The sequence below is a fragment of the Melospiza melodia genome, chromosome 8 (genome assembly GCF_035770615.1).
Source record: "Melospiza melodia melodia isolate bMelMel2 chromosome 8, bMelMel2.pri, whole genome shotgun sequence".
Lineage (NCBI taxonomy): Eukaryota > Metazoa > Chordata > Aves > Passeriformes > Passerellidae > Melospiza > Melospiza melodia.
Window position 1 is genome coordinate 31,230,450 of NC_086201.1, and position 20,354 is coordinate 31,250,803.

A 20,354-nucleotide genomic window follows, 5' to 3' on the forward strand; every position below is an offset into this window, starting at 1 on the left:
TCTGATTATTATTCCTCTTATTATTCCTCTTTTGAGGAGTGAGATGGCATGATGTAGGACCCTGGATGCAGTAGCAAGAAGGGTAATTTCCCTGTTCAATTCTAAATTGGCATAATTGGATTTCAGTACTTGCTATGCTGACAAGTTTCCAATACAGCAGATCTTCCTATACAAGGGAATTGATGCTTCAGTTCTCTACAATGAGCTTTTGTGCTACTTCCCAAATAAAGAGGAAAAAGAAAAGGAAGAAATTCTGGTTTCTTGCTTCTCATTGCTCACTGTCACTGCTAAACACACTGGTATCACAAGTGAGACTTAACATGTCTGCGTTTGCTAAATACTTTTACTTTTATTTATGTTGCAGAATTTCCTCAGAAGATGGCATTAGCAAAAAATAAGAAAGGTAATTATATTTACATCATAATTTAAGATTCCTCTACCACAATAAGGAATGTATTTTCTTCTTTTATTAGCTCAGAACAATACATAATTTATCTTCTAACAAAAAAAGCAATGTCAGTTTAAAATGAGTTAGACCAAATCTTCTTCTGTCTTCATCAAAGAATTTGAGGACAGTTGTGGTCACTGAAGATGGTAGCTGCAATCTCTTCTCCACAAAATAAATACATAATTTCTCTTTTTTCTGTAAAAAGAGGAACTCAGCAGAGGTTCAAGCATGGTATAATTAGCCACGATGGGGAGCTCTTATCATGTATTTTGAGAACAAGCTAAATGCTTTCTACTAATGCCTTTTTATTTTTCTAAAAGGAGGGAAAAAATTGCTCTGAAACAGAAGTCTTTAGCATTGTCTGTGGAGGAGCTACCAGAGGTTAGGGCTACCAGAGGTTAGATGTCCTAATTGCAAATCAAACAGGGGAGCAAGTTATCCATTCCTGAAGGGACAGACTTTTGACAGAACTTTAAATTCCTGATACTCCAAGCTTCCAAAATAGCCAGTGCTAAAGAATTGGGAGTCCCTTACTGGAACACTGTTGGTCTGTTGAGAAAACTGATGTTCCTAATGAGGATATTTCACTTTAACACTGAGTAGAGCTTGCGAAGACTTACTATACCCTTCCCCTTTGCACATTGGAGACTCACCACTGTGGGCAGCCAGAGCTCCACAAACACAGACTTGAGTACACTTTTCCACGAATCAGCTCCTCTTTTTCTGCTTTTTCTCCTTCATCCCTGAATGGATGTGCACTTGTCAACTTGCAGAAATGCAAACATTTGCACTTACATTTTGAAATAGACTATAATCAAATCACCTATCTTTACAGAATGGTATTTGAAATATTTTCATATGAGATGATGGTTTTCTTTTCCTGTTTTCCTGTCTTTTTTATTCTTAATGTGTTACAAAAAGTCATGATTATATGTGGAAGCTACTAAGGTTGATTTTCCACATATGCTGCAGACTTTGGCACTACTTCTTGTAAGGGCTGACCCTAATTCCCTGCTTTTAATGACAAACCAGAACACATCCTGTAAAATTCAGCCCATGGCTATCATCAGCATTATTGCACATGTACCATTGCATCCACTAATGTAGTTCTGAATATTAAGCCTTTAGAGAAAGATGTGGCATTTAGAAGTAGAGTACTGGTTTGTGTGGTGAGGATTATATTGCCTTCATGAACTTTCTCTTCAAAAGTGGCTATAAAAGTTAGCCATGAGCTCATCTAATTTGGACTTAATTTCATTTGCAAGAACCTGCAAGAACCATTTTAATATAAGGCTATTCTAAATTAAAGACATCCGTTTTTAAGAATCTGTCATAATCCTGTAGCCTACTTTGCACACCCTTATTTTTACTTGCCTTCCTTTTTCAGTTGACATCTATCTAATAATCCCTTTGTGTTATTTCACAGTATTGTGCAAGGTTGGATGAGAGAATTTTTTCTGTAGCTCCTGTTGTCTGTGAGCTCCTAGGAGATGGAACAGATACTCCTGGTGCTGCTCCCTGTCTAGGCTCCTGCCTCACCTCTGTTTCCAGCTGGGAGCACAGCACATGCCTTGCACATATTTCTCAAATTTATTGCTCTGTGTGGGCTTAGCTTTCTGAATTTGTGCACATCAACAGGTGCTGCCTCTGTGTAGTGAGAGGGGTGAAGCGCCTGAACTGTGGATTACACTCACTGGCAGAGCATGACACATTTGTAATGAAGAATCAAAATTAAGCCATTCAGGAATGCTAAAAACAGTTGATTTGGTTGCTTTATTCAAGAATATTTTAGTGATTTAATTTTGCATATGATCTCTGAAAATTATTTTTTGCTGTTCATGAATTATTATAAAAATTGAAATACAGTATATTGCCAATTAATTCTTGGAAAAGCACTTGTGAGCTATTATAATATTTTGTATAAATTCAACATGGGTATCAATAGCCTTTAATAATCATCCTGTTCTAGCAATGAATTTGAATATATACCTACCTAAAATAGGTGTTATAGGATTAACTTCTTTGCAAGTGGATACATACTTCTAAAATGTTAGGAATTTCAAAGTAATTGTTTGATATATTTTTATATATATATATATATATACATACATATATATATATTTTAATGACAGCTGGCTGCACACCATTTTAGTCTCAATATTTTGTGAATTTTCACAGCTAAGGAAGGCCTTTATATGTTACACCTGCCAGGATTTTCTTATATGATGGTTTAGTAGACTTTTCTCAGCAAGTGAGCTCAGACAAGAATCATATTTCAAAAAAACTATTATCAAGAATCTGAGAATTCCTCTGCATATATATTCCGTTGCATATATACAATCTGTATTGTTACCATGATTTTAAGCATACTATTTCAAGAAAAAGCTGAATATCGTGAGGAGTTGACTTTTGGGGATTGTCATATGGCTGTGTGTTTTTCTTCCCTGCCAAAGGATGTGATATGATATCATGCTGTGATATTCAGTCAAATTATGCAATATTTATTTGTTAACTTTTCCTTGGTTGATATTGTAGTTACTGATTGCAAACTCAGAGCCGGGACTGAAATAATGTAGGATAGCTGCTCTGTCTCCCTCTTTCTGGTATCCTTTAACAAGGATAAACTGAACTGCTAGATATTTTTTCTATTCTATTTTAAAACTCCTTCCTTTTTTCTTCTATTTGAGCATTGCTTTGTGTTAACATTGAGGGACACTTAACTTACAAGGATGTATATTTAAGTGTGAGTGATCCAGCTGAGGTTCAGGTCTCCTTTAAAATCAGAGTAAAAATTAATTTTCAACTTAAAACCTCTATGTTTTGGAATTTTAAATGACTCATTAGATGACATTTTTCAAGATGTAATTTAGTGGCTACTTGAACAAAGCAATAAATACCCCTATAATGTTCCAGCGTAAATATAAATGATTAAATATAGAATAAAATAAATAATTACTATAATTAAATAATATAGTATGATACAATATATTTATAATTGTATTTACTAATTATTATAACATTTAGTGCATTTAACAGTTTATTCATATAATTATTCAATTAAATATTATTATCATTAAATCTAGAACAAAAACAAACAAAAAAACAGTAGTTATTTTCTAGTCGGCCTTTAGCCCAAAGTCACAGGTTTATTTTATAAACTTCCTGCAGATCTCCTGTTGTCTTGGGATGCATTTCAGTTCTTTTATTCTCTCACCCTGTTCATCATTTAGCATTGTTTCTAGGACAGCCTGACTTCTGCTTCCACGCCCAAGAGCCCGGGGTGTGCCGAGGGTATTTTACCAGGTACTTCTACAACAAAGAGACAAAATTGTGTGAGAAATTCAAGTATGGTGGGTGCCTAGGAAACCAGAACAACTTCAGGAGTTTGGAGGAGTGCCAGAAAACCTGCGAAGACAACTGTGAGTTGATGCTTTTAATCACTCTTAGTTTTACTCTTGTATAAAAAACTGGTGTGTTTTGAAGGTATTTTGCATGGAAAAAAGGCAATTTAGGGTGCCCTGAGGTGGCAGTAATTGATATATGAAATTTACATTAATTATACGTATTTTTAAATGAAAGTACCAAAAAGTAAAGTATGGAGTAAAAGATTCATGGGTACAATTTAAGGAATGTTACATGACTCCTACATTTTTACTTTTCTCGTGACGGCTAACCTAAAATCTGCCATTTTTTGGGCTGTATAATACCATTAAACACTTGTGTATGTTTTTAACCCATAGGTCTTCATGTACTTCCAAACCAAGTCTTGTAATGACAAGAGGTGCCCATATAGGAATTTTTAACTCACTGTGTATTGCTAGCTTCCCACCAAAGATTCCTGTAACACCTGAGTCCCTTGGGAATGACTTGGCTGTGCAGCTTAGGCTACCAAAGCCACTCAGACTGACCACAGATCAGTCTTTTGCTTCCTTGTCCTGCTCATTCCGATGAATTGTTCTACATCAGGACATACAGTGACCTTCAGATCTCCTCTCCCTTCACCAAATGCTTCATGTTATTCATAATGTGAATACATTTTCCCACCAAGGGCCTCCAGACCTTTTTATCTTGCTTGTCTCTAGTGGGCCTTTTTCCAGCACTGTTTCATAAGCTGTCATTTTGGCAAGGGGAACTCAAGCTTATTCACACTTAGAGTAGAAAAGACCCACTATGCTTCTTTCTAAAGATTTTTTTTTAAATTATAAATATAGAGCCATGTGGATTTTCCCTACTTTTGCTGAAGCATTTCTTCCTGGGCTGTACTCCTCTTTTACCTTCTGGACTAAAAGTTGCAGAGTATTCTTTTTCATGGCTTTAGTCTAAAATAACACCTTCATGTACATGTGCATTAACATCCAAGAAGAGAGGGTTGCCATGGTCTAAATAGATTAAAGCTTTTTATTTTTTTATCTATTGAATCGTTACCGATTTTTGTTTTTTCTTAGCAGTTTTCGCTATTTTTTTAAAATTTAACAAATTTATTGCCAGCTGTTACAGCTGAAGATCATCCCAGCACTGTGAACAGCAGCTCCCCAGCAGCAGGGCATCCCAGCACTGTGAACAGCAGCTCCCCAGCAGCAGAGCATCCCAGCACTGTGAACAGCAGCTCCCCAGCAGCAGAGCATCCCAGCACTGTGAACAGCAGCTCCCCAGCAGAAGCACCCAGCCAGTCTCCTGGGATTTTTGGTAAGAATTTTCTTTTGCTGTTTATAATCAAGCCTTTGATGCTCCTTGGTTTGTCCACTGATTTTTCCCCATTTATTTGTGTATCACTGGAAATATCTGAGCACAGGGAAGTCTTTGACATTAAAGTAGCTTCAGAGCCACTTTCCTGCCAGCAATACTTATTTTGCAAAAGCCTTACAATTGCAAAGGTTAGAATGTCTGCTGGCAATATAAAAATAACCTTACCAAGCTGTGTACAATCTAAATTTTACGTCAGTAAAATGAAGGAAGAAAAAAGAACTCATTGCAGAGTTGTTTCAGCAGCCTGAGTTTCCCGAGCCTTTGGGCCTTAGAGATGTTGCTTGGCAACTGGCATCAGCAGTGGGTTTGAGCAGGGCCAGCAGGTACCAATCACAGGTGATTGCCAGAGCTTGGATGTGTCTGCATGTCCCACCCTTGACTCTTTCACACCCACTGTCTCTATTTTTTTCTTTTAGGTAATTCACTGCCAGCTGCTCCAAATGAGGAGTCCAACACCCTGAACAGCAGTTCCCCAAAGGAGGAGCCCAACCAGTTCCCCATTTTTTTTGGTAAGAATTAGCTTTTGCAGTTCTTAGCTCTCAGTCTTTTAGATGGATTGCATTTCCATTTCAACCCATTTTATAACATTCCTGAGACTAAAGAATGGGTTTTGATCTTTGCCAAAGGATTTGATAAGCAGAGAAAGCCGAAGCAAAAGAATGTGTCACAACTTATGGATCTTTCATAAATATCAGCAAGTGGAAGACTGACCACTCTCTTTAAAAAGTGTGCACTTCCTAAAGGCCTGATTAATACAAATAGCAAAAGCAGTGCTGCATAGTTCTTTCAGTCTAAATTAATATTTTTATGAGAATCTAATAGGGAATTGATTTAAATTCCTTTCATCCACTAAAAAACAAGGACATTTGGATTTTAGAACATAGCATAGTATAATATATTTAATACCAAAATGTTTTTATTTTCACTGTGACTATATTAACCTCACTTTTGGATTGAGTATAATCACAATGAGTATGAATTAGTTTAAAATGCTTTAATTAATGTAATTAATTTTAATTTCATTAATTTAAAATGTCTCTCCAAGGTATTTTTGCACTATGTATTATAATGCAGATGGGACTCTGGATTCCCTTTCACTGAGGAGGGATAAGCTTTGACAGTATCAGCAGCTGGACACTGTCCACTGTAGGTGGCTGCTGCTTGCTCACACTGTGCAGGGTGATTGAATTTGAAGTGTGCCGTTTTTATGATCCACAGTTGTGCAAGAGGAAGCAACAAACAGTTGGAAAGAGCCTGAGCATTCTCACCAAGTATTTATGTTGGTTTTTTGCTTTTGCACTTGCTTGCACTTTTGAGGACTGAGTGATGACGTAGAGACTCGCATTTTATATGTTTCTGCATTTTATATGATCTGTAAGATAACAGGTGTGTAGGTGGCATTCCTGTGCTCTTTGCTTAGAATGGAGTGTCCAATAAAGCATGACTGTGTGCTGTACTCTGATTTTTGCCTGCGCTGTAATCTATAAGCACTGCTGGTCTGATGTAAGTTTCTGTACAGTTGTGTTGTTTGCCACGTGCAAAGCATCAACGAACTCTGTAATTTAAATGAATGAATATAAAACAGTAAAGATTTTGGCAACCTGTTTTACTGAAAACTCTGAATTGCGTAAGGTCTGCTAATAAGTCTAGGGGCATTAAGGGGCAAGCACATTCCCTGAAAGTTTTTAGTCATAGTATGAATAATCCTCCAAACAGCTGACCTATACCAGGAAAGGAGCATGCTTCACTATGTTTTCTTAGAGGAAATGGAAGGGGTTTTGACTGTGTCAGCAACAGGGAATTTTCCTGCACAGCAGACTTTGAGGGTAAGAGAAAGAGAACTGAAGACTGATGGAACAGAGTCAGTGTAGCAGATGGGTTGGGTGAGAAGCGCAGCTGTGGAAGGACCAGGGAATTTCAGTGGAAAGTCTGAAGATCCAACAGGTTCTTCCTAACTGTGTGACCTTTGTCTTGCCCTTGTCTGCCTCATGCAGCCTTCTGCTCTGTTTATCAGCTGGTACCCTTCAGGCTGCTGGAATGGGCTAAAATCAGGTGATTTTGGCAATCCCACTAGAGAGGAAAGCCAAAGCTGACCGCTGATTTCTCCACAGAGACCTGGAGAACGTTGTCTCCATTGTTGCTCTTTCTGGAGGTGCAGCTATACAGTGAAGCTCCAAGGCAGAGACAGGTCACACAAACGTGCAGGGTGACTGTCTGTAGCTTTCTGTGAGGGACAGGAATTTCAGTGAACTATTTGGGATGGAGTGGCTGATGTCCATCTCCTCAAGCATAGGCAAATTGATCTGCCATTGTAATATCTATTTGCTATGTAAATTAGCCTGGCTATGTATCTTTTTCAAAGAACATTTAAAAATTAAATGTAATTTAGTTAATTTACACTTTAAAAAATTACAAGGAGTTGTCTCTTAATAGAATACCTCACCTTACAATTGACAAGCTATTTCATCTTGATTTTAAGAAAAAAAAAATTGGCATGTGTAACTCTGTAACAATATCAGTTTTTTAGATTTACAATATAGTTGTTGATTTTCAGAAGAATAAACTGTTCTATAAATAAATGGCCAAATAAAGCAAACCATGGATAGAGACATGAAGTTTCTAGCACTCTCAGTAATGAACTTTCTGCAGAGATTGAAAATAGTTCTGGTCTCCCTCTGCTGAAACATCTGTAATAACTTTTACTCTGTGCAAACTAAGAGAGAGTGAGGCTAAGAATCAAAGCTTTCATTTTATGTGATTTATGGTAGAAATTGCAAGCACTATACCTACATTTGATTTGGGAGATTTGAGTGGGAGACAGGATCAAAAGTCAACTTTCAGCTCAGCGAATTTGGAATAGCACAAGGATGCAGGTTCTGTGAGTACAGAGTCAGGGTCATCTTCTGCTAATATAAATTGGCACAGCTCTATTTGCTTTAATGGATCTGCACCAATTTATACCTGTGGATTACTGTCAAGTGCAGCTGACTCATTATTTTTGTAATAGCCTGTCCACTTGAAGATTCTTTTATTTTCGCTTTGCTGCAACCAGAAATGAGGAGCTGAAGTCTGCACATATTGAAAATCTGGCAATAAACCTGAAGCTTCATGAATGTCACACACTCCTGTCTGGGGAGGAATAGTGCTCACTGCATTCCCTTTCCTCCCAAGAGAATTTCAAACTTGTTTTCTAGTGTCAATCATTATTAGCAGTCCATTGTCACACAAGCCCTGCAAAGCCTGGGGTTGGGGTTCTCTCTGATAAATGTGAGTCTTTATCTAGATGTGCATTTTTCAGAGATTCTGAGATTGATTAATCTCTGATTTTTCAGAAATTATGATCATGTCATCTGTTTATACCTCAGGGGGATGGCATTCAAGAAAGAGCTGTATTATAGGAACTGAATCTTAAACCATACAATGTGTACCTCTTCTTTTTTATGTGGTTTTGTGGCTTGGGGGACTTCTGCTTCTTTCATTTTCTTTTTTTTCTTCATAATAAAACAGGAGAGAAAACTTTTCAACAACTCAGAAAAATGGGGTTGTAAAATGAAAACTTTAGGGAGAGAAACTCAAGAATAGGCATAATAGCTCAATTTTCTGTTCCATCACATCCATAAATACACCTTGAGGAACTGGAGGTGAACAGAGACAACTCACCTGCTGTAACGTCCTGATGACACTATTTACACACTGCCTCACAGGCTTTCACATTGTCCTGCCAATAGACACACTGGGCATGACACAGGGAATGTTTTCTTCTTTGCTTACCTGAAGTCGAGTATTTCAGTAATCGATACATTCAAAAAAATTCAGGATAAATTTTATGATCGTCATGATAGAGGAAGTTATGATAAGTTATTTAGTTTTTATTTTAAAATACTGTTTTTCTTGAGAAAAAAATGGCTCTAGGTGGCAAAATTAAGGTTTTTCTTCATGGGCTGGTTGCTTCTGTGAGTGAGGAACATGCAGGTGTTTTGAAGATAAACAAGGACAGTGTTTGGTATTTTAGGCATTTATCTGACAATGGTAGGGGCAAGGAATAACATAATTTTTGGGAATAATATGAGAGGGATTCTGAATAGCACCTGGCTCTCTGGTGCACTGTACATACACAGGCAGTCCTTGTTACCTCATCACTGGCTCCATGGTTCCCCCAAATCTTGCAGTCATTGTGGGAACTCCTTCCTGAGGGGACTGTGGACTCCCTGGAGAATTCTACATGGCAGATAAGTAATTTGCATTACAAAGTGTGTATTTGCATTCTCTCTTATAATTAACAAGCCTGTGCTGTCTGGCCCTTTGCTCACTGGCAAGCCTTTCTACTCTGTTCTTTGTGGGCTCAGAAATTAGCAGGTTTAAATAGGCAAGCCATGCTGCTGAACATATGCTTTGGGAACTACCCTCCTCTCCAGCTAGAGAGAGAGATTAAATTAGTTCCAGGCTCAAGAGTTCTCAGAGCAGTGCCAAAAGCCTTGCTTTAGTTAATTTAACTACCATCTTCATTATAAAAAACCAGTAGGTTTAATATAGATTTTATCACATTGTGGACTTGTACTCTGGACCCAGAGTGAAATTTCGTCTTCCAATTATGAAAAGAAGTTGAGGTTCTCATTTTATAACTTGAAACTAACTTAGTCTATATCAAAAAAGCAACTCATTACTCAGTTTCTAAATTTCAGAATTTATTTTTTTAATAGTATGAGGTTGCTGACACACCATTCTAATTCCCAGCCATTTTTCATACTTTTTCACCACAACTGTTCAGCTATTTTACATTTCAGATAAACCTTTTTTTTTAGCAGCTGTACCATATGTCAGACACCTAAGACGCAACATGGGTTTTTGAATATTTTTCAGCCTCCTGCTTTGCCCAGGTTTTAATGCATAACTTCTTGCTTTCAGCAGCTCATCTGCTTCCCACTTTTGTGACCACAGGATGTCTTCAGCTTTGCAGTAACCCAAACGATTTCCTCAAATTTTTACTTTGTTTTTCCACTGAACTCCTTCTGTGTGGCTTTGTATGTTCAAGAGTTCCATCAGAGTGGCTTCACATTGGCATTTATGCATTCATTTATTGAATTTATGCACCCAGTTCTGCTGTTTCCTGAGGAAAAAATGGTGCTCTTTTGGGTTCCACATAACTGCTCCCATAATGGCTCCCATTCAGCTTCTTGCAGCCTGTGCAGCAATTTTACCAGTTCCTATTTTCTTTATTAGTCACTCTGGGCTGATAGATGATGGAGCTCTTGCAGGTTTGGGAATTCTGGCATGGATTTGCTCCTTGAACTTGTTCCAGTGCCCAGGTCCTTTGGCTACCCCAGGTTCATCCTCCAGTGTTTCAGTTCTCACTTGCAGCCCCCCTGAAGGAGCAAACCAGCAGCCTCTCCTCGGAATGGTAAAATCCTGCCAGCAGCACTAACACACCAGCATCTCCATTCACTTGTGCACTTGCTCTTCACATTCAGGGCTTTTTTTATTCTGCAAGTTGCAAGCTAGTGTTTTGTAGCTGCTCAAAGGCTGCTGACAGACCCTGTGACTTAGGTCAAGATTTCTGTAGTATTCAACAAACTCAGCACTGAGGTTTTGAATCTTACATTGGAAATGCTGGGTACTTTTACCTTCTCCTTGATTTCAGAATGTCTAGCAGTGATTCGCTCTGTTAATTATTAGAAATATTTACCACATTTTTAAAGCTGTCCACGTTTAATTTATTTCACGTCGCTTTCTACAAATGCTTCACTTGAAACTCCTTAAAATGCATTTGTGTTCTCTCTCCTATGGCAGAAATGGCAATTTTATCACTAACAACACAAGTAAAGGTATAGCTTTCAGGTAAGCTCCTGCTGGCAATGCAAACACAGGATGGCATTTTACTGTGCTATTTTTTTTTTTTTTTTTTTTGTAACCATAAAAGATGCTTATGCGAAGTATCTTGGATTTTCAGGAGAGCAGAATTAAATTTGCCAGCAAAAATTTCAAACAATATTGGCATAAAACTGAAACGCTGCAGCGTTGTCTCACCTTGTTTTTCTTGGTACTTTCAGAACCCCCTGCCATCCCTTCCTTGTGCATGACCCCCATGGACAGAGGGCTTTGCAGAGCCAAAGAATTGAGATTTTTCTACAACTTCTCCACTGGAAGGTGTCGCCCATTCAGCTACAGCGGCTGTGGCGGGAACGAGAATAATTTCGTCTCCAGGAAGTCGTGCCTGAGGATCTGCAGGAAAGGTATGGGAAGTGCTACTGCCCCCGGCTATGGCTCAGAGGTAAATATTGCGCGCGTCAAAATGTTCTCTCGCCACTTTTGGTAGCAAGCATTGGACTGATCAAATGTAACAGCTGCAAGTCTCAGGAAAGTGAGGATGGAAATCAGGAGAGATACAGAGCTAGAGAGAGAAGGAGGGACAGTAAGTGCAGTGTAAAGGAACAGCAATAGCACAGCTTGGCAGTGGTCAGGCGTATGAAGATTTTAGGTAAGACAATGTTCTTTTTTTTTTTGTTAATTAATTGAAACAAGCCTTGTCTCTTATTTCTGATAATCTTGGATGTCTTCTAATGTTACTTTGTTAATTTTGCCTTTAGGATTCAATAAGAAAATAGGTGAAAGAAGACTAATAAGAATCAAGAAAAAAAGAAAGAAACAGCCAGTAAAGGCCCTGGACCTGGAAATCATGCCTGAAGCAATGCAACTTTGATTTTTATGGAAATGTGATGTAAACCTCTCTTCACCTGTGAATGAAAACCTTCAGTGTACACCATTAAAATATATTTACTGATTATTTTGATTATATATTACTAAGCTGCTCATATTTTTTTATGTATTCCTCAACTATGTTAATAAACATTACCTCTTACTTTGCTAAAGGTTTTTAAATTGCTGTTTGCTTGTATATAATTGTCAGAGCTGCAGCAGGACAATAAACAGTGGCATTGAATGGTTAAAATGAAGAGAAAATTTGGATTTAATTTCTTACCTTATTCTTTTTGAATTCTATTTTTGTACTAAAGAAAGCACAATACTTGTGAAAGAATAATCACTAGTCAAGCATGATTGTTTCAATCATCGATTAAAAGATAGGTGTATTGCTATAAAAAAGGAGATAGGTACTGGATTTGTTTTAACCAGATTTATTTTAGGTTGTGCAGGCCTAGATTTAACTCCATTGAAGTGCATATAATTACAGTACTGTAAAATGTATTTGAAATCAGAACTAACCCATGAAAATCCATAAAGGGAGTGTTAAAGCTGTAAAGGTGTAAAACAGAGTGGCAAATTTTTTGAAAGATTTAAAATTGTATGTGTTGTGGTCATTGATTTTTATCCTTGTTACTGATCCAGACTCATGGCTAAGCTTTACTGCTGAAATTGTTAAAAAATTATGCATTTTAAATACTAGAATGGAGGGGATAAGTAAAATCAGATTTTTTTCTACTGAAATTTTATCCAAATCTCTTTCCTGGTGCTTAAGTCCTTTCATGGCTCTTTCAGTCTAGGATGCATTAATTCTGATTTGAAAGATTCTCAAGGAACAGGAGTGCACAGCAGAGAGCCTCTGCAGAGCCTTGTCATATAAAATGTATGAGCACCACAGACTACCACTACAGTAACCCCATAAATAAAGTGCAGTTCTGCCAGGGAACATATAAACTCCACAGAATTAATTTGGCACTTTTAGTCCCCTGGTTTCAGTTTTAATTTGCTGTCTTCCTGTTCTGGTTCCTGACTGTGCCCTTTCTCTCCAGGTTTGGCTGCCCTTCCTGCAACAGGAGTGGAGTGTGCAGGTGTGGGTGCCCTGCAGAGCAGCAGAGCACTAGGGGAAGTACTCAGGCCAGCTGGAATCCCTCCCTGCAGATAAGTGTAGAACCCATGGGTTAAACTGCTCCCAGACCTCCCCACTCCTCCCATGGCACCTGCCTGAGCACAGCAGGTCGTGTGGCCTCCCCAGGGACACTGGATTTAGGCACATTTGGGTCAGGATTTGCCCTCACGCCATGGTTACCCTGCTTGTGTCTGCCTGGCCAGGGATGCAGGTGAGGGCACAAATGTCTGCACCTCCCCTTGTCTGCGTCTCATGGTCAAGCCAGTAAAATATCTGATCTTCCACTCTCAGCTGTAAACATTTCCCATGGGCTGCCAATATTACAATTTACATAATTTCTAGATTACATGTTGCACCTCAGAGGGAGGCAGAGCTGAAGTGACTCCATTAAACTGAAACGTTTAGGGATTTCACGTAAAAGACAAGGGAAATCATTAAGACATCCCACCAAGAACATGAAAAAGGATTTGTAAACTTTGTGAGATTGATGTGATTACAAACTAGAATGATGAACTTTCTAAAACAGAATGTTTAGAAATGAGACAATAGGTATAGAAGGATAGGAGAGAAAAGATGGATTTGTGTGCAGATTGTCTTGCGATTCCTGTGTCATTTCATGACAGTGTCTCTCCTTCAGGCTCCCTCTTGTTCCAGCAACTTGTCCCTGGCTGCCTGGACTCAACACCTACAAAACCCACATGGGAAAAAAGATCTAGGGAAAAAATCATCCTTTCTGTCCCAGGAGAACCCTGGCTCTGTGGCTGCTCTCCATTTTATAAGTTTCCTTCTTGCTGAGCTCTACTGCCAACTGACAGGGTCTCCTCCCTGAGAGGGATCAGTTTCTCCAGGACTGTGAGGCTCCTCCAGGGCTGCTGTAGCTAGGACAGGACTGACAGGTACTCTCCCATCCTCTCCTACCCCACTCACACTGCACTGAAGAAACTTGTGCTGCCGTAGCACACTCTGTAATAACAGCAATAAAGGTCTCCAGTGAGGTCTCTGTTGTGTCACTGCTGAGACAGAAGGGAATTTGTACTGCTAGCATCTCAAGAGTTGCTCTGTTTCAACTGACTAAGAAAACATTTCTCAGTGATTCATCTGTCAGGCTTGTTGCTTAGTGCAATGAGAATCAAGGCTGCAGTGTCACAGACTGTAGAAACCTGATTATAATCAGGATTTGATCAGAGAGTGCAGGCTGCTCTCAGCTGTGTGTGCACTCAGCTTGGCCACCACACCAGCCATCCAGCTGTTTCTGGTTTTGTTTAGCTCTACAGGACATAGAGCTATTTTTTTCCCATAAAAAGTCCAAACTGCAGTGTGATATGATCTTCAACATAACAAGAAGTTTCTTTTATGCCCTTTTGCTTCATTCACTTCCTTTTGCTCCTGTACTTTCCATAGCTGCAGAACTATCAAATCCAAGAATAAGAAAAAAAGATCTACGCATTTCCCAAAGACAGCTAAAGGATGAGCAGGGTCAGAATTGAGGCACAACACAAGAAAAGGTATGGACCAGGTGCCAGAATGCTGAAGCAGTCAGAACATGAGGCTGTGCTAAGTTGTTAGAGTGACTGTACAGTTCCACTTGACCAGAGTCCATTCACCCAGTCATTTCATTCCAGAATTTTCTCCAGTTGCTTTGGAGGGGAAATGCAGAGTGCTGTGAAATTTCTTCCAAGCTGTCTGAAAACAGCCAACAAGCTGAAACAGTTTCACAGAGGTTTTGATGAATTTCCATATATCATCTGACCTGCAATAACTTGGTATGTGCCCTTAATCCACGCAAATGGTAAAACAAAATATCTTTGAGAAATAATTTAGAGTACTTTTCTTCATTCTTTTTTTCCTCACATTTTTACTGGTATGCCCTCCTTTCTCTGCTTTTTATTTTCTACCTCCTGCCTCACTTGAGCCAGCATTTCTCTCTGCATCTCCAGTCCACTTATTCTCTCAAAGCTGATAGTTTTTTATTTACACTTTGAGCAAGTCTCCATCTTTCTAACTTCTACCTTCTCAAACTTAGTGAAGGGGACATAAGGGTTACATTTCCTAGCCAGTTGTTTCAGTGTTTCCCCAAAGAAAGAGCGAGGTTCAGGGAAAAGCAGAGTTGTACGCTTGTGGTTAGTGGGTGTTCACACAGGATAATTAATTTCTGAATTAATTAATTCCTGCATTAATTAATTCCTGAATTCCTCGTGCGCCGCTTCCGCGCCTGCGTTTATGCCGCGGGTGGCCGCGAGAGGGCGCTGGCGGCGCGGCGAGCGCCGGGCGGGCTGGCTCTGATGGAAAAGGAGGAATTCCCTGGATTTACTCTCTTTTCTCGCTTTTAAGCCTTCCTTTGGTCCCAGTGCAGGTGGTTTTGCATATTTGAACTGCTCCCTCCTTCGCTGTCAGCAAGCAGGGCAGCCTGTAGGGTGTGATTTATGCTCCTCGCAGCCAGGGGATGGGGAGATGCAGGGGAGGCACCGCGCTCAGGAGTGCAAACTGCACCAGCTGAGGGGTCTCAGGTATCTGTAGAGTACGAGTAATTAAGTTTTAATGTTACCTAAATCAGTAGAATATAAAACTTTGTAAAAATAAACTCCAAAACCCCTCAGAGCAAGCAACCAAGTGAAAAAAAAATCCACAAAAACGCTCACACAAAACTCCACTGACTTTGACCAGCCAAATCAAACATGGCCTGTGTCATGCTAAAACATGTCTAGCTAATTCAGGTGCCTGTCTTGGAGCTGTGAGCTTGGCTGGGACACATGGATTATTCTCTAAAGCAGAGTGTGTAATGTACCTTGTTACAATCTACAACCTAGACCAAATTTTTCTAAAGCAATGCTACCAGGATCACTCCTGCTGAAGTTCCTGTACCTGAGATGACACCACTTCTTTTAGAGAAGTTAATTTCCATCACTGTTCAGAATCACAGCTAATCCCCAGTTTGTATGTGTTTACATTGCCTAGAGGTTTAGAGTGCCAGTCCCTAGTTTTTCACTGATTATAAAACTCCTGTTGATGAGAGATGCTAGAAGCTCATGTGCCAAATGAGTATTCAAGTCTGCTTTTTTGGTAACCCTGGAGTGAGATTTCACAAACTGTATTGTCTAGGGGCCATTTGGATGTAAAGTATTCCTGGCCCTCTTTTCTCTCTTCCAGTTTTTCCTGACCCTGCATTGGGGCTGGGTTTTGTTTGAAGTTTTTTGTTTATTTTATGGAGATGTCCCCCTTAACTTTGTGTTTCTTGCTGTTTTCCTTCTTGAGGAAAATGTTTTCAATGCCTAGCTCACAGTGTGTTCCACAAATGATGCTGCTAGTAACAAAAAAGAAAAAAAAAAAAAAAAAAAAGTGGATAAGTGACAGGTGGCAAGAAACAAGCAAAATATTTTATGTTGGTTTATGAGCAAATTTATTGGTATAATTCTGATAAATCTTTGTCACAATGTGACTTTTGGGAAGCTCTTGTGGGGTTCCCTAAGGGAGTACTGGTGTTACAGGTGTTCATATCATTTGAGTTTGATGCTCCATGCATTCCCCATTTGTTCAGCATAGTGTTGTCCTGTGCATACAGTAACTCATTATTGGTTTAGAGGGCACAGATTTAGTCCATAGTACTGGGAATTGATTGTATAAAAACATTTTTAGTATCTGGTACAATATTCTTTGAATATTCTTTCAAGAAAGAAAGTCCTTCTTGTAGAAAGACTGCTATTCATTTTGTTTTATCCTCTCTCATGGCAGTTTTCAAACCATTCATACTTGTGCTTTCAGATCACCAGTGTTTAGAAAAAGATAGAGAGCAGCAGTAACAGTGTTCCTGTTGCTTTTTTTTCCTACTCTTGATACTTCAAAGACTTATTTCTTTAATGCATTGTTTTGTACCCAAGAAAAAAAATAATGGCACTGTAAATTATGCACCTGCTTGTAAGTGAAAATTTGAATCTGACCTTTGCAGCTGAGGAATACAGGTATTTCTGTGCAGAGCTTTTCAGCCCTTAGCGTATGGAGCGTCATGCAGCCGCTGGCAGAGGAGCTGGGCCGGGTCAGTGTCACTGAGGAGGAAAGCAGCTCTCGAGTACCCTTTGAATAAAGGTCCAAACTAATCTGTTTCTACGGGTCTAGCTGGACGAGGAGGACGAATCTCAGAGGCTCGACACGTGAAAGGACAGCTCCCGTGGTCTCTCCCTTACCCGCAGAGCAGCGAGTGTTTTGCGGGCGGAGCCGCTCCGGGCCAGGTGCGGGCAGCGGGCGGGAGCAGATGGCAGCGCCGGGGCCGGGATGCCACGGGAGCCCGGCTTCCCCGGGACACGCCATTCGGAGAGAGCAGCAACTCGGGGCGGCCGCAGGCGGGGTCGGTGATGTAACAGGAAGCTCTGATGTTGGGCTGCTGCCGCCGCCGCTCCGCGCTGCCCTCGGACACGCTCCCGGCGCTCCCGCAGCTCCGCCGGGACGGACGGACCCGGCCCCACTCGGGAATACCCGCACCGGGCTCGCTCTCCGCTGGATAGGGGGGCACTGGGAGAGCTTTGTCTGAGACAGCTCCGCACACCGAGACAGCTCCGCACACTGAGAGTGCTCCGCTCAGCTTTATCTGAGACAGCTCCGCACACTGAGACAGCTCCGCTCAGCTTTATCTGAGACAGCTCCGCACACTGAGACTGCTCCTCTCAGCTTTATCTGAGACAGATCCGCACACTGAGACAGCTCCGCTCAGCTTTATCCGAGACAGCTCCGCACAGCTGTATCTGGAAGCGCTCTGGCAGCAGGAGCCCGGCTGGTGAGTGCGGTTTCATTGTTTCTTCACCCTCGGTGCCGCCCGAGCGCAGCGGGAGCCACGCGTGTCTGTCTGTGTGTGCGTGTGTGTGATCTGGGTTCAGCCCCGGCGTGGGATGCGGAATCCGCGCCGACACGGGCTGCGGGGAAAACCTTCCTTTATTTATAGCGAGCGAGGTGTTGAGCTGATTTTATGACTGGTTTTGTTATCGTCTATGCATAGATGGATAGATAGATGGATAGATGGATGGATAGATAGATAGATAGATAGATAGATAGATAGATAGATAGATAGATAGATAGATAGATAGAATGCCCAAAGCAGCGCTGTTAGCATTCTGCCTGAAACCTCTAATGTTAACTAACCAAATTTCTGTCTTTGCGTCTGGAGAGAATTAGAGGCTCATTGGCTTGGAAAGGGTCCTTAAGACTAATTCAACACAACTGCAGCTCTTTCAATAGAGGCTGAATCAGGTGATAAAGTGGTGTAGGTTTGCTTACTCTGAGTATTTCTCTAAACTTACAGTACCGGAAAGAGGTCATACTTGAGTTGTTTCATAATTAGGTTTTGTGTTGTAATTACACAACTTGAAAGATAAAGCTATACTGTTTTGTTTGGGCTTTCTGCTTGCTTGAGGAAAAGTTGGGCTGCTCTGAAGCCTGTACGCGTGCCGGCGTGTTGCTGTTTGAGGTTTTTAACCGCGAGCACCGAGCTGATTTATTGACAGCTGATTGCCCACTTTTCCTTTCCTCGAGAAACCACTGAACGGTGACAAGTGTGTGATTCCGTGCCTTCACTTGATAGGCAGTTTAAAGCCTCGCCGCTCCTCAAGCTTTCCGAAACAGATGTGATACCCTCTGCTTTTACAAACGCGGTTGCAGTGCTGGGATTGCCAATTCTAGTCATTCACTCGTGTGTGTAAGCAGTGGAGCCATAGAACCAGGAAAATAAATCTTGTTAGGCTATAATTCACACGTGGATTTCATCTACAACGAGTCCTTCAGTTATCCGTGCAATTTATAAGGGAAAAGAATGAAATAATTATAAAAATAACTGAGGTTTTTTTTTCTCTTTGCCTTAATGAACTTATGCCAGGTACCTTGGGGATGGACTTTGCTGCTCTTACAAGTGTGCCAATGCAGTTTTCCCAGTCTTGCTGTGCCTGCTGGGGATCTTGTCTTCCCTTGCACTGATAATGCTTCTAACAGCTGAAACCTGTTCAGAGATGTGCTCTGAATCTGAGCTCCTCTTGCTCACTGCATTCGAGGGAGGCACTCTAGGTTTCGATCAATATAAGACCACATCTGAAAACAGATGTGTTTTAAAGTACACATGCTGTGGTACTGTCTGAAATTTTTAATTAAGAATAATAATCTGCATTCGCATGATGTTTTCTTCTCTAGTTTGCTTGAACTCTCATTATTTCACTGCATATAGGAGCAATCCCAAAGTCTTTATCCAACTTTGGAAATCAAATCAAAAGTTTTGGCAAAAGGCACTTGGTGACTAAGTCAATGGAGATGGCGCTTCACATAAAAGGTGCTTATGTTGTTTTAATGATCAGTGCAGTGGGAACAACTGTGTTTAGAAGTACACCAGCTAAATGATTTAGATTCTTATTTGTTGTTCTTTACAAGCAACTGGTGTAGGTTGAGGTGTGTGTGCCTACAGAGGATGTGACAGACACGTGCGTGTTTGCAGGCTGGGTGGCAGAATCTACATTGTTTGCAGGTTAAAGCAGAGACAGGCAGAGCATTGATATAAAACACTGTGACTGAACTTTTCACTGGACAAAATGAAGTACCTGGATATCTAAGATAGATTTCAGATCCAAGAATTGCATTATGTGTGTCCTTTCAACTTCCAATGTTACTGCACCCTGAGTTTCTGATCAGTTGGGGTCTTTCTCCGTGTTAAGAGATGGAGCACTTGTCCCTTTGAACAGGCTTTTCTTGCTAGAGCACTGCTGTTGAAATCCTGGCCCACTGAGAGCCAGTGGGAACTTTTCCACTGACTGTCAAAGGGCAAGACATTCCTAAATGTGGGTATTTTTCTTTTGAAGGAATTATACATAGATGGTCATCCATCCAGGCACGCACGTTCTGCTGTCTGTTGGCAGCGGGTTTTTTTGGTACTTTGTGTAATTTTTGAGTACTTCTGTTGAAAAATATGATCTGAAAAACAGATGATGCCTGTGATCATTTGAAAAACAGATCTGCCTGTGTCTCACTGGGTGACCAATGTCTTACCTGGGTCAGTAAAGGTACTTATACAGGTTTGTTCCATGGGCTATCTCGGAATTGCTGTTCAGATTATAGACCAGGATGGAATTAAGTACTGAGGGGAGAAAGCACACTAAAAGATTTCCTTTGACACCTGTATAATTTCTAACTTGCTGCTGTATTCTGTGCATTTGAGGCAATCATCTTTCTCCAGTAGCATTCCTGGCTTGTGCAGGAGCTGGGTAAGATTGGACCCATAGAAGTCCATGAAGCCATGCAGTCATGAAATTGAAATGGGTTTGTGGTCATTTGGAAGAAATGATATGTTTTATACTGGTATGTTTTCAATAATAA

At 40.4% G+C, this 20,354-nt stretch overlaps 2 protein-coding genes across 6 annotated transcripts in view; both read left to right on the forward strand.

The window, feature by feature from the left end:
* Positions 1–12,140, forward strand: part of TFPI (tissue factor pathway inhibitor) — a 53,371-nt gene extending 41,231 nt beyond the window's left edge. For 3 of the 5 annotated variants that reach the window (XM_063162551.1, XM_063162550.1, XM_063162552.1), the window contains exons 4-9: positions 365–403; positions 3,679–3,867; positions 4,937–5,134; positions 5,611–5,703; positions 11,242–11,424; positions 11,779–12,140. In XM_063162551.1, coding sequence (XP_063018621.1) covers positions 365–403; positions 3,679–3,867; positions 4,937–5,134; positions 5,611–5,703; positions 11,242–11,424; positions 11,779–11,891 — 815 coding nt within the window. In that variant the 3' untranslated portion in view covers positions 11,892–12,140. Of the gene's footprint in view, positions 1–364; positions 404–3,678; positions 3,868–4,936; positions 5,135–5,610; positions 5,704–6,412; positions 7,556–11,241; positions 11,425–11,778 lie in introns of those variants that run through there. The other 2 variants (XM_063162553.1, XM_063162554.1) reach the window with 2 other exon arrangements.
* A 5,271-nt stretch (positions 12,141–17,411) lies between these two features.
* CALCRL (calcitonin receptor like receptor) overlaps positions 17,412–20,354 on the forward strand; it is a 65,035-nt gene continuing 62,092 nt past the window's right edge. Inside the window, exon 1 of the mRNA XM_063162555.1 lies at positions 17,412–17,781. The gene's annotated coding sequence lies outside the window, so the exon portion shown is untranslated. The remainder of the gene's footprint in view (positions 17,782–20,354) is intronic.